General features: G+C 39.9%; 2 protein-coding genes and 1 non-coding gene across 3 annotated transcripts; all 3 read right to left on the bottom strand.

The window, feature by feature from the left end:
• Positions 1-1,747: 1,747 nt before the first annotated feature.
• On the bottom strand, positions 1,748-1,821 carry TRNAT-AGU (transfer RNA threonine (anticodon AGU)). The gene has a single exon. It is a non-coding gene; the product is annotated as a tRNA-Thr (tRNA).
• Positions 1,822-2,583: 762 nt separating this feature from the next.
• Positions 2,584-6,358, bottom strand: LOC115672081 (probable leucine-rich repeat receptor-like protein kinase At1g35710). Its single transcript, XM_030593843.2, has 11 exons — positions 6,057-6,358; positions 5,594-5,741; positions 5,372-5,443; positions 4,971-5,042; positions 4,627-4,698; positions 4,342-4,485; positions 4,168-4,248; positions 4,003-4,074; positions 3,780-3,851; positions 3,022-3,093; positions 2,584-2,915 (listed from the first exon to the last, which is right to left on the bottom strand). Exons 1-11 carry the CDS (start codon positions 6,145-6,147, stop codon positions 2,825-2,827), a joined length of 987 nt encoding a protein of 328 aa, XP_030449703.1. The 5' UTR covers positions 6,148-6,358; the 3' UTR covers positions 2,584-2,824.
• A 6,219-nt stretch (positions 6,359-12,577) lies between these two features.
• Positions 12,578-12,970, bottom strand: LOC115671837 (CLAVATA3/ESR (CLE)-related protein 10). The gene has a single exon (XM_030593491.2). It carries the CDS (start codon positions 12,968-12,970, stop codon positions 12,578-12,580), a length of 393 nt encoding a protein of 130 aa, XP_030449351.2.
• Between the last annotated feature and the right edge of the window lie 1,661 nt (positions 12,971-14,631).

Here is a 14,631-nt window from a genome sequence, read left to right as displayed (position 1 = left end):
ACTGCTAAACAAGAAACTTGAGAGCATCACATCGTAAATATATACATATGCTCTTGTAAGATCGGCAACGACATGTCTGGTAAGTGTTATCCTACAAGAAGTTGTTTAGATATAGTCCGCGTTGTTATTATCTTCTGTTTCGTGCATATCCAAATAGATATACCTCGGAACTCTATTTTTTCAATAGAAGAGATGATTACCGCTTCGTTTTTAATCTCGTTTGTATCATTATTTATTTTGAATATTCGCGCTGGTCGCAATCATATTGGATATAGTTTAGTTTTTTTCGTTATTTGAGGTGGTTTTCTATTGAGTAGAGAAAATATTCGATTACGAAATAAAAAAAAGAGTGCATGAAAATTTAAAACAAAGTCAAGTTGAAATAGAGATATGGTGAAAATTTTTTAGGAAAAAAGAGTTTGAATACCCTTAGCCTGTTTGCAAATTCAACCTTATTTTTGAGTTATCGGAATTGTCTTATTATAAAAAAATATGTCTATAATAAAAGAAGGATTAAGTCAATTATTATTATAGACATATAGATACTTTGAATTGATTCGTTTTACTTTTTTTTTAAAAGAAGGATTAAGTCAATTGATCTATTTGTAAATTTTCTCCATTTACTGAATTAAATTGCTTGAATGTTTGTTAGAACTTATCCCTGGAGAAGAATCTACAAATTTAATGCAAGTGGACTATCAAATCAGTTTACTTTGTTCAGTTCTTATCTGAATAGATTTTCTTGACTGGGAATAAGCTTAGTACTTAATTAAGTGAAGTCCAAAAGCATAAAGTAAAATGTATAAACTAGCGAAAAGTTATTTTTTTAAAAATAAGCTAGGATCTTTTGATATTTATAATTTTTCGATCTCATAGTAAATTCATGTTCCTGAAGCATATAGGAAATATGACTGCATACATGTTGAGTTCTCTAAATTAAGTGAGTTTCTAAGTACAATTTATTCACTCAATGAAAAGAGATATTCTCTAAATAAAAATTTATTTAGTAAGAACATATATTTTTAGCTGGCTTGATTTTCCCATTTAACTCATAAATTTAGAATTTGTTTGAAATTATTTATTTACACCATGAAATAAACCATACTTCAAATTCGATTATTTTTGTGTGATGATATATATCGCCCATTCTATATAATTTCAAGTAAATGAATAGATTTAATATCATAAGTAATATTTGAAATTGCCTAATATACTTTTACGTACTTTCTTCAAACTTTAAGAAAACAATCATCAAAATCCGAGGAACGAAAATCAACATGTTCAAGCTCATTGGGTGAATGGGTGGCGAATTTATGTGTGCCATAGAGCGATTTCGAACCGAAGTGTCACGTTGCGAATATAAAGGCAAGAGGTTTCACGTAGATGTGGTTGCAATTGTTTCTAGTAGATAAATTTTCCCTTTTCTCCTAAATTTATCTTAAAAGGGTATTTCGCGATATTTCGATCTTTCTCTGTTTTTTTCTCAAATTTAAATCCAAATTATGGGAACTCGAAACCAAAAAGAGATCGGCATTAGGGACAGGCTGTAAATTTGTTACGATATGTTGTGCCTATATGCGTCTTCTCAAATATACGTCGAAATAGATTAAAAAATCTGTTTCCAGCATCAGTTTTTCAAAACACATATGGATTTGTTTTGATACCAAACACATAAAGCCTTCTTGCCAGAGCGGGTCGGGTGTAATTCTTCCCCCAAAAAAGGGAAAGAAAAAACCAAAGGGAATTGTGCTTTCATTGAGAGTCGAACTCAAGACCTCCCGCTTACTAAACGGGTGCTCTAACCAACTGAGCTATGAAAGCTCGGATGCGACTTCTTTGTTGCTGATAATTTAATTATTAAATACATTTAAAATCCACCCATTTTTATGTGAAGACACCACCATGGCTTTACTAGGATTTCTAAACTCCAGGTAGCGAAGCGATGTAATTTAGGATGAAATCTGAGGGTGCGTTTTGTTTCGGAGAAAATTCCATCGTAAAGAAAAATGATTTCCCCTTGTCAAGTTAAAAATTCATTTTCTTAACTTGAAGCGTGCATATTTCCTTTTATCTTGTCTGATCATTTTCTACGAGCCAAATGCATGAAAATCCGGAAATACAAAAATCATGTGTGGACACAGGTCAGCTGTTGGGCATAGAATTTTTTTACCTATCCAGTAGGTGCTTTTCTGATAAAACTCACGCTATGGATCTGGAGATAGACAATTGGCGGTGCTTCTTGCTTCGTTTGCAAATTTTCAACTTTTCCAAATTCACACCCTCAAAAAATGGTGAGACTGGTTCATTCCCAGTCCAACATTTGGTGCTCGAGAGCCAGCAACAGAATGCCGTGGTGAGACCACAATAATGTGGCTTTCTTGCCGCACGAACTTGTAGGATACGGTGAGCACGCGACCAGATCAGTTCGCAGTGCAGTGTACTATAGTTTAAACAAAGCCAATTTCCCTGAATGTTAATCAACAGAAGTGAAGAGAAGTTGAGACCAAACTTAGTTAACCACTTGGGAGAAGTAACGTCAACAAGTTCTTTTACTGGTAGCTGTAAGTACCATGACTCGATCACTTCGATCGATGATAATTGATTGGACTGATAAAAAACATTGCGAGTTCCCACCTCAAAAGAAACTGAGAATTAAAGATGATGAATGGACTCACTTGAGCTACATGAACAAAATCATTAACCCTATTGCACAAAAATATTGCGTGACGAACATCACCATTTGGCTTGCATCAGCTAATTAAACTAGTTTCCCCAGGTATTGACATGATCCTATGTAATCAAAAGCTCGTGTTGTTCTCTTCAACTAAAACAGAAATTCGGAGTCAGAAAGTTCAAGAACTCGGTGAACTCCGATTGGCTTTACACCTGGTCGGAATGAGTTTCCTTCGATGTACCTGCACAATATGCAGATAATCATAAATTAATGCTAGGAGTTACAAAGTAGGAGGACATCGAGCAAATGAGAGATTCCTATCCTATCGGGTGCCAAAAGGGACTCACATTTCTTTCAAGAATGGGTGTTTGTAGAAAGCATCAGGAATTCTTCCGGAAAATTGATTGTGATCCAAATATCTGAGATCAACAAAGAAACTTCAACATGAATAAGTTGCAAACAGATTAAAGTAAAAACAAAGAAACATGTCCTTGTTTTAGTTAGCTCATGCTAGGATGGCAACCATGCTAACGTGTGGAAATAATTACAAGAAAATGACAAAGTTAAGGCTCAAAAAATCTTACATACCAAAAACAACTCAAGTGGTGTATATAGAAGACGACCAAGAATTCAACCTCAAAAAGAGAAAATGTTCATTGGCTCTAAACTGTTTTTACTTCGAGTATTCATTAAGCAAAAGCATTCCAGGAAATATTAATTAAAAAGCAAACCATTAGGCATCCGACGTGATAATGCGATTGAGCGTACATGAGATTTATGCTCCACTTTTGCTTATTTCTCATATTGCATCATTTTGATTGTCTTTCTTTTACTCTCTGTTCTTTTATATCTCTGACAGACTAAAACAGTTTCTCTTCACAAAGAAAGTTCTATTACCTACACGATACGGCTATTGTATACACCATTCGATGTGTCTAGAGTACACAGCTTTACAGTGCTACTACTAACATTGCCAAAGAAACTGCTAGCGTTGTAAATACAAGGCATATCTACATACAAAACTGACTAGTCATGATTATAAACCTTTTTTAAGTGAATCCTCCAGGCAACCCAAAGTGTTATAAGTACAGAAAAGGCAACTTACAAGAATGTTAGTTTAGGAATATGAGCAATTTCGGCTGGTATAATTCCGGACATTTTGTTGAAGGATAAATACCTGCGACCAACAGAGCAATCAATGCCATGAAAGACTTAGGGTAAGAGAAGTAAATCCAAAACAGTAAATTATGGACTAATAGGTATTTTAGATATTTGCACATTTAAAAAGAAAAGAACAATGATGAGAGGAGGCACTAAATGATACTTACAAAATTTCCAAGTTGGTGACATTAGCAAGCTGTGCTGGAATGCCTCCAGTAAAATAGTTGTTATTTAGATAACTGCCATGTTCAGATGGAATGAGTTTGTTAGAAGCAAAAACATACCAAGATTCCAGAGTTAATAACTACAGACTTGCCAGCAATTGTACTTACAAGTTCCTCAAAGCTGGAAAGCAGCCTTCATTTCGTGTCAGTTCCCTCATAGTACCTACCAAATGATTGTTACCAACATCCCTATGGAAGCACAATATAGAAATGGGATTAGTAACAAGTAAGAATAAGTTGAGTGCTCTATTAAAAGATTTCCCGATGAATAGAAAAATTTACAGGTGACGCAGATTTGGCAAGTTGCACAATCCTGGCGGAATTCGTCCCGTCAAACGGTTCTCTTGCAGATAGAGATATCGAAGTTCAGGAAGATTAGCAAGCTCCGCAGGAATTTCCCCCTTAAAGTTATTGAAGCTAAGATATCTGCAGAAACTTGGCTTGTCAGGTGCACAGGAAGGAAAGAAGTAGCACGCGGTGAAGTGCCCTTGTTAAAACAATCTGCCCTCACCTTGTAGAGTATAGCAGAACCATTATAATCATAGTCACAGAGGAGAAATAACTTACAAATGTGTCAGACTCTTCAGTTCACCAATCTCCGAAGGAATCACATCTTGCAGCTTATTCCATCGTAAGTTACTGGCGACATAACAGAGATTGAGTAAGATGACTCAAAGGCACAGACACAATATACAATGACCAGTGCATTAAAAAAATTCCAAGGAAGGGTATTTCCTCTGAAAATTATCATATGGCAGTCATAAGGCCTTAAAAACCTCAACAGGTAGTCCACTGATACTCACTGGACATGATGTTCTACTATATTGAGTCAAACAGCTTTACAAAATTTGCTGCAGCACCGAAGCAAAGCAAATATGAGGAATCATTCATCCATAAGCCAACAATCTTACAGTATTCTGAGACGCTTCAACCGTCCAATCTGAGGAGGAATAGGCCCTGTCAATTTGTTGTTATGGAGATCCCTGCCGGTGGAGACAGACATATCAATTGATAATATGATAATAAATAACCTAATTATTCTGTGCAATTAAGACACAGAAAAGTCGAGGACTCAACACTCAGTTTTTCAGGAAGAAACTCCAGTCTCCCAGTGTTTTGTTTAAGAGATAGTAATTTATAAGTGGAACTGCGAAACGACAAACGTATGCGCATGTGCAATTTTAAACAGGAAACTGAGTCATCAAAATTTCAGCACTTTAACATCTTGAATCATGGCACAACTTCACATGTTACGCGTCTAGTGAGCTAAACTCACGACGGAAAGAAGCAGCGACGACACACGGAGACTTACAGCCTGGTCAGATCCAGCAAATTGGTAACCGCTGTTGGAAAAGGCCCTACGATTGAGACTGCATAAACCTCCCTGTAGGGCAAAAAACCGGTCAATTCCGACATATAGACAAGGATCAAACCCATCCATCTGATTACGCAAACGCACAAAATGACATTAACAGAGCCCCACTAACGGCCAATTCACAAAGAAATCCCAAAGAGAACAATCGCAAGAGCTTACAATTCGGTCACGACCCTATAATCTCCCTGAGAGGAGCACGTCACGCCGGACCAAGGGGGCAGATCGCCGTCCCCGCACGGATCGTCCCCGACCCACGAGTACACCACCCTCCACCCGAGCGACGCCTTGATCTCATTCAACGCCTTCACTGCAACCGCATTTCAAGCGAAGCAACCGCGTCAACAAATCGCCCTCGAACCCACCCGTCCCCCCCCCACCCCAAAAAGAATCCACAAAACTGCCTAAGATTCGCCAAGGTTCACCACCGCATTTAAAAAAAAGAAGAAAGAAGAAGAAAAAGAAAGGCATTCACGGCATTCGAGAAGCCGCGCCGAAGCAACAACCATCCATCAATCAAGCAGGAACGACCCTCCAGCTAACTGCAGCTAGATAGAAATGAAGCTCGACCAAATCCGAAGCGAGAATGGGCGCCGAATCGATCGGAATCGGGGGGGTTTTTTACCGTCGCGCTTGAGGGTTTTGGAGAGGGCGACGGCGGAGAACAGCAACGGCGAGACGAGGATCGCGAGGATCGCGAGCGGGGCGCGCGCCATGGGAGGGGCGCCTCGGATCTGCGTGGAGTTCGAGGGATCGACGCCGAGAGTTGAATTGATGATCTTCTGCTTCTTCTTTCTTCTTCGTCTTCTTCGTCGTCTTGTTGGCGAAGTGGAAGATTGGGAATTTGATCAGTCCGGCAGTGGAGGTTGTCTCAGATCTGGAAAAGCGTGAAGGGCTCGAGGATCATCACCACCGACGAGCTGGTTCAATTTTCTCTGATTTTTATGTTGAAATTTTTTTTTATTGAAAATGATAATATGGGCATAATAAGAAAAATAGAAGAAATTGGCTTTATACGCGGTATTGCTCGCATGCTCTTTATATTTTTTTATTCATTTTTCCCGTGACGAATAATAATAATAATAATAATAATGTGTGTCCCGTAAACCGGATACTATGCTCAAATACTCGGGTTAGAATATTTATTTATTAAATTATGCATTCATCCACAAAATTTCACGTGATATCAGAATAGAAAATCATGAATTTAAATCTTACGAAACCTTTATGTACCTCTCCTGTTACCTATTTTCTTAATATTTTGGAATAGTTAATTATGATCCCACAAAATTTCTTGTAATTTTTAACTTTTTTGGATGATAAGTAAATATTGATAACTATAAGTATACGCGGTTAACGATTTTCACTAATGAGCCTTTTGGCTTGTTGCCTCGTAGCTAGCCCGCCACCACGTCCTTTACGAGGTGCGTTTAGTTGGGCATTGCCAAAGACCTTGGGGCTCCAAAATCTCTCAGCCAAATGTACATGGCGTTTGCTAAACATCACTTATATTTTGAAAAATCACTTTAACCCAGAAGCATTTGCATTTTCCCGAAAACATTTCTCCAAAGTTTAATCAAACGTACGCTAAGCCTTGTGTTTAATGAGCCTTTTGGATTATGCACATGTACCCGATTTGCATGATTGTTTCAATTTGCAGATGTAATCTTTATTTGCTGAGCAAAAGCGAAGTGTAGCTTTCTTATTGAACTGGTAATGTGAACCTTATTCACACTTGCCGATCAAAACTAGGGGTGAGCAAATCAGGCTAGTTCAATTGGTGAACCGAACCTAACCAAACCGACTTCACTTGATCGGTTCCAAGCTCCTTCACAGAAGGATCGTTTCAATTCTCGGGTTAAAAATTTGGGAACCGGCCTTGAACGAATTCGATTCTCGATTCAAGTTCAAGGCCAGATATCGAGTAGAACTTTCTACTTTCGTACAGTGAAATATTTTATTTGGTCTTTTGTTTATTTTTTATGGGAAATTTTGACATCACAAAACATGCCTAATTTAAAAAAACGAAATAGAAAGGAAAAAGAAAGTAGGTTGGTTTCCGGATCAACCATGGAATCGGCCTAGATCCAGTAATTTTCGGAGTTGATTTATGGTTTCAAAATTTGGAAATCGACTCTAACCGGGTAAATTTCAGGGTTTTATATGAAAACTAATCATTCTGGAATTGATCATCTCTAATTAAGTCTATGTACTTCAGCGAGGATCTTGACGAGACGGGGCACGTTAGTTAACATCCACATCTCCGATCTCCATTCCCGTCCTTTTTCTTAGAGAGCGAGCTTTCTCGCCATCTTCTCCTTTTCAAAGCGAGAGACTAAGGGCGCGCATGATAACATTTCTATTCCAGAAATCAATTTCTGGCCAAAAATAGATTTTTTTATTTCTATTCCGTGGACGAGTTTCTGAGCAAAAATGGATGTTTGATAACGACACAAAATTTCTATTTCCGAAAAAGAAATTCATTTGATAACGATATAAAATTTCTCCTTTTCGGGCGGCTGGCGAAGGACGGCGGGTGGCGGTGGGGGGCAGAGGATGGTGGCCGACGGTGGGAGGATGCCGGCCGGTGGCGACGGATGACGGCGGTTGGCGGCGAGAGGCTGCCGGCGGTGGGAGGCGATCGGCGGCGGCCAGTGGTCGGAGTTGGGTGGTGGAGCATGGCGGCTGGCGGCGAATATCAGCGACGATTGCCGGGGGCGGAGGGCGGCCGGCGTCGGGCGATGGAGCACAGCGGTTGGCGGTGGAGGACGGCGGTTGGCGGTGGAGGACGGCGGTCGGTGGTGGGCGGCCGGCGGTAAGAGGTGGCCGGCGGCGGAGGGCGGCCATCGTCGGGCGGTAGAGCATGGCGGCCGGCTACAAAGGACGGCGGCCGGTGGCGGGTGACAGCCGGCGGAGGACGGTGGTCGGCGGCAAGAGGCGACCGTCGGGTGGCGGAGGATGGTGGTCGGCGGCAAGAGGCGGCCAACGGGCAGGAGGCAGACGACGGCGGCGAAGGACGGCGGGAGGCGGCGGTGGGCGGGTTGCGGCTGACATTGGACGGTGGCGAACGACGGAGGATGACGGTGGGAGGAGGCGGTCGGCGAAGGATGCCGGCGGTAGGCAGCCGACGGCAGGAGGCGGCCGGCGATGGCAGGAGGCGGCAATAGCGAGTGGCAAGGGGGTAACTGGCTAGTAGCAAGGACAAGCGATAAGAAGAGTTTTTATTTCTCATTTCTGTTCCAGAAATAGAAAAGTAATTTTTTTTTTACTTCTGATTTCTGTTCCAAACCTATTTCTGGAATAGAAATTTTTTCCAGAAATAGAAAAATGAAATTGCGTTACCAAACGGATTTCTGTTCCAAACCTGTTCCCGGGAACAGAAAAATAGAAAAACAGAGAAATAGAAATGTTACCATGCGCGCCCTAAAATATCCTCGTGTAGCTGTTCGAGTTATCATTAATGCATGACATATCCAAGAAATTAAGAGAGGATAATACATCCTCTATTTCTAATAGCTAACCAAAAATAATTTGGACTTTGCTTGCATAACGGTATTGTTGCTCTCAATGAGCGACAGTGCAATTGGAACCTTTTATTCTATTTTGTTTATCATGGGCGACCAAATACTAATTTGTCGTTGAAAATCATTGCTTTTGCATGTGTGCAATATTTAAAGAAATAAATCCGATGACATTATTCAAAGAAAAAAAAAATACTTGGGGTAATTGATTGCGAAATTTAGATGGTGGAATATTGGTCCAAAATAAAATAAATGATATTTGAGAATTCATAAATAAATAAAATTAAATATCCAATATATGCATAATATAGAGGGAAAATTCCAAAAATGGCCTGAAGTGGACTTTGTCTCAAATAAGGGCCTGAAGTGCTCTCATTTTCTCAAATAAAGGCTTGAAGTGGCCATATCAGTCTCGAATAAGGACCTAACCTTACGGCCAAAGGGTATTTTCATCTTTTACTTTTTTGATTTTTTTCCCTTTTCCTTTTCCTTTTCTTTTTTTTTCCTCTCTTCCCTTCGCTGGCCTCAAGCGGAGGCCGCCCTCGCCTGGGTGAGCGAGGGTCACCCATGCTGGTGTCGAACGACCCTTGCCAGACGCGGGCTGGGCGGCCCTCGCCCGACGTCGGCGAGGGCGGCCCTTGCCTGAGGTCGGTGGAGGTCGCCGGCCAGGCGCAGTGACGATTGGGGATGGAAGAAGAAAAAAGGAAAAAGGAAAAGAAAAGGAAAGTCAAAAATGTAAAAAAAATATACTTATAATTTTTTTTTTACTAAAATACCCCTTTTCCGGCGACGGAATAGTCATCGGCCAGCCACATGTCCTTTTTTGAGACGATTTGGCCACTTCAGACTCTTATTTGAAACGATTTGGCCACTTCATGCCCTAATTTGACACAATGTCCACTTCATGCCCTTATTTGAGAAAATGACTTCACTTCGGGCCCTTTTTTGAAATTTTCCCTAATATAGATAAATTGGACTTTTAATTTTTTCAAAGTTTTCTTTCGTCCATAAAGATACATAGAACACAAACTCTTTTATTTGAAAGAAATTACTTATCTCTCTTGATTTGGATTTTAATAACTAATAGAATAAAAAAATCAAATTACAATGTGATGTACGAAGTAACATGAATATAAACTGTTTCATACTAAGGATCACAATTTCCGATATAACAAAAAGAAAACATGACTTGAATTATGATATGAATTTCTTGAAAAATCCAAACCTAAATCGAACATGCCATAATACAAGGCTGTCAACTAGAAATTGACAATCTTTCATAATTTTTTGACAAAAAAAACCTTTTGTCATCACACTGGGAATAGGTTGATTACGACATGAAACGAAATGAATAGTTAATAATGATATAATAGTACGAGATGTTTTGCCACACTATTTTATCCTTAACATTATCGAAATTTGATGAATTTTTTCTTTCGGCTCTTTTTTCCCTTTTTTAATCATAAAAATTACTTTTTATTTACATCCTACTCTGTGTAATTTACTTGCCTCTAAGCAAACCCAACCCAATAGTATATGTTTCCTTATGTTTGTATTTTTGTTTTTAATTCTTCTTATTCAAGCAAATCCAACCAAGTGAGAGTTTTCAATTCTAATTTTTCCAAAAGAAACTGAGCAAACAAGTTTAAGCGGTCTGTACAAAAATCATCGTTTTCTTTAAATGTTTCAAAGTAAGGTTAGCTCAGCATTTCCCAAATATTTTTCAATTTTTGATATGCTTTTTGTGGGGTCATCAATTCGAATTTTTTTCGTTGGCATATTAAATTTGCTCTGAATTATCCTGCCGCATCATTAATTTTTGGGTTCCACATGCCTTTTGTTGCGTTTACTGATTTGTCAGAGAAGTAAATTACACTTTCGATTAAAGCTATGCTTAAGAGATGATAAGTAAAGGGCCGACAAGAGCTTGCTTCCCTCACTGTCTCTAGCAAATAGGGTACGTTTCACCATGATAGCATGACAGGCAATTAACACGAAGAATATACTCAGTTTTACTTTGCTTAATTTAAATTTTGCGTTATATACCCGTTGACTTTTTTCTAATCATAAATACTCGAATATTTTTCAATTTATAAATCTCGATATGCAAATTCGCATATATTTTCTCTATCATTTTTTTGCTTTCACCACGGTATATCATTTCTGATAGAAGGAGCTATCGTCACAGGTGCATTATTGTAGCATAGTCGTTCAAGGGTTTTTGCTTTCTCAAATTAGTATAAGCGAACGGGGCTTAAAAGGACACTCTTCCCTACTCATATGGACCGGAAGAGCTTCACTCAAAAGAGGGGTCGTGTCAGAGAATCGGCCGATGGAAATCGAACCCATCTCGAATTGGGGGGACCGAATCGACCCGATGTACACCCCTTGAGATCACGACACGCATTATAAATCTCAAAACGCAAGTTCACATCATGGTATATCATTTCCAAGATAATGAGCCATCATCACAAGTGCATTATATAGTGCGGGCGTTCACTAGGTTTTGCTTTCTCGAATTAGTAATAGCAAACAAGGCTTAAAGTACACTCTTCCCCCGTTCATATGGATCATAAGAGCTTCACCCGGAAGATATGTCGCATTGGAGAATCGGCCTATGGAAATCGAACCCGTCTAGAATTAGGGAGATCGAATCGACCCGATGTACACCCCTTGAGACCACAACACCCCTCTCCCTCCCCAGAGGTAAACGGATGTGTCTGCGAACTGCGATTGAGATCGCACCGTGGGCAATATCGTGATCTTGTGAAACGTAAATCGATTCAAAGCGCGCTTTCGGAAGATCGCCCCAGCTTGATACCATCACCCATCGGACACTTCAAGGTCCCTCAATGCTCGATCAGGAAAGAGATTCGAACAAAAACAGGGACAAACTGTTCGCGGCTTAAAGAGCAACTGTAAAAGCAAAAAGCTGTACATATATTGAGTGTAGTAATTGCAAGAGACGAAAAACTTTGCCTCTTTCTCCCTTCCTTTTGACCATACACAACGCCCAAACTGAGGCGACATGACATCACCTTAACCCTAGCAGCTTTGAAATTAATTGAACTCATGGGCTTCTCTTGAACCCGCCTTCCCACCAAACCTCTCTCCACCCCCAGAAAAACCCAACAAAGAAAAAAACCAGAAACACACGAATTGAATTATATAGTAAATACACACTCTACATCTGCTAGGGTTTCATCGACCATTTCCATGCTTGTTTCTGCTTTATCGTCTTTTTCCGTGAAATTCTCTCTCTCGCTTTCATGGAATAAACCAAGACAAAGACAAGCGTGGAAATGGCGCCACTACATTCTGCAGAAGTCTAGAGGGAAGAAAACAAATATATAAAGCCTCGAACTATTGAAAACGATGGTGTGTAGGCTTAGCAATGGCCATGCATGTGTGCCTCTCTGATCTTCTTGCCTCATCAGCAATAAATTTGCACGTACCCGTCAAGCCCCTTAAATTCCTTTCCCGCTGACACTCGAGGGGGAAAAAGAGGGTCGGTGCTGCAAAGAGCGCATTTCCTCTTACCATACTTATCAAAGAAGTTCAAACCACCGAAAAAGAAAAAGAAAGAAAACTAGAAAATGCAAGAAAGGTTTTCTTGAGTATACTTTCAGTTGTGAAGGGGGTTAGGCCCGGAGGGGACTAGCCTCTTGTCGACGCCGTATCTGGGGTCAATCTCGTCGGGAGGCGGCGGCGGGGCCTGGCGGTGGCGGCGGCGGCGGATTCGTTCGAGATGGAAGCACAGAGGATTGGAGTAATGCGGCGGATCTTCGCGGGACGAGGGATCGCAGGAATAATGGAGGTGGTGGTGGGGTTGGTGGCCGTTGTGGCTCCTCCAAGATTTCCCGAATGAGCCGGAAGAGCGGGAGATCATCACCGGCGTCCCCGCCGACATGGACATTACGGGGTGGAGGAAGAGAAGCAAGGTCAAGATCAAGAACTTGGTTGTAGCTGCAGAGTTGCAGGGGTTGGACGAAGAAGGTGAAGATGAAGGTCTCTTCATGGTTGGCGGCTGCACTTTGCTTCCGAGAGGCTTTCGGAAAACTTTCAAATTGGGGTTGATGTGAAGATGGGTACTTTAGAGAGAGAGAGAGAGAGAGAGAGAGAGAGAGAGAGAGCGAGACGGAGGTGATGCGGAAGAGTTTAATGCGAAGCGAGAGACACATGAAGGGAACATAAAAGAGCTAGCTTAGGGTTTTTATTTATTGCCCTTTTGCCGATGGGGGTAACTATAGTTGGCAAAGATTCAACCATCCCTCTACTGATAATAACACTAGTCACGTTCAATGTGTTGGTGCGGGGGGAAATGCGATCGTACCATGGCTCTACCGTATATTCGAGACCAGAAGACTGTGAATTTAGATTTTTCACAGGATAATGACACAAATGGTCCATGAATTTTAGTTCAATGTATAATGTGGTCCCTCAACTTCTAATTTGTGTAACGTGGTCCCTGAACTTTGGCCCAGTACGCAATGTGATTCTTGAACTTTTAATTTATTCAATATGGTCCCTGAATTTTTTATACGTGTTCAAATTAGTCCCTACATTATATGAAAATGTTCAATCATATTGCACATTGGGCTAAATTTCAGGGACCATTTGCATCATTTTCTCTATTTGTGCATAGTAAAGGGGAAAAACCAACTGAATGCCATCACTATTTCACTGCCTTCGTTCCATCATCTATAGTAACATTTAAGTCTCTTAAGTATTTAGCTTCCTTTTGTTTTCAATTTCGTGTCCTCTCTTAGTATGAAAGAAAAAGTTAGGATAAGGCCGAAATTTGACTATACGTAAGTGGCGATGAACCTTCAAACGTACATATCACGCATTCGACGGCGACTATGTAAATCTCACATCATCAAAAGACCCGATCAAATATGCGATATATGAGTATCTACTACTTAGAGCTTAATCGGGCATAATTTTTCATTTGTCCTTGAATGATATACCTAGGCCATTTCAAAGCATCTCCCTTATTAGGGACAAAATGGAGTTCTGTCTGTTCAACGATGCTAGGTGATAGATGAAATTTTTATTCGAGAATAATCGTGTTTGGCTCAAATTATAACTAACAATAATCCAATTAGACCCCTAATTCCCTGTGCATCAAATAATCGTTCATTTGGTTCGAATAGGAATCGATTGTATAATCCTTGATGTATGTATCTCGGTTGATTCATAGAGTTAAAGATAATTTAAAATTCAAAGCGTATATCTCATACCATCAATATATACACTATACCTCATTATAAAATAATCGATTGACTGGCTCGATCGCCGCAAATATTGATACTAGAATTATCATCGAGGATATTTAGTTTTGTGTTGGGTCTAAATGAAGCTTACTTATCAATTACTAGCATTATTTTCGGAGTTTTGATGTAGGGTTTCCATTGGAAATCAAGTTTCGAATTCTCCTTGGACGCTGGAAGCACTCTCCTTCCTCGCCATATTAAATACACTTAGAATACCATAGGAAGTTGTTATTCCTGTCTCTTCTCGTTCAAAATCAAAATATCATTATTTCACACACACACACACACACACACACACACACATATATATATATATATATATATATATATATATATATATATGAAAAGTTAAATTAATTGATTGAAAGATCCTAAAACCGGCATTCTTAAGATTAAAAAGTGT

Source organism: Syzygium oleosum, unplaced genomic scaffold (assembly GCF_021117445.2).
Source record: "Syzygium oleosum isolate NSW1041296 unplaced genomic scaffold, Sole_v2.1 Sole_v2.03, whole genome shotgun sequence".
NCBI classification, from domain to species: Eukaryota; Viridiplantae; Streptophyta; class Magnoliopsida; order Myrtales; family Myrtaceae; genus Syzygium; species Syzygium oleosum.
The sequence above is the reverse complement of the archived record's forward strand: the minus strand, read 5'-3'. Positions and strand labels throughout refer to the sequence as shown.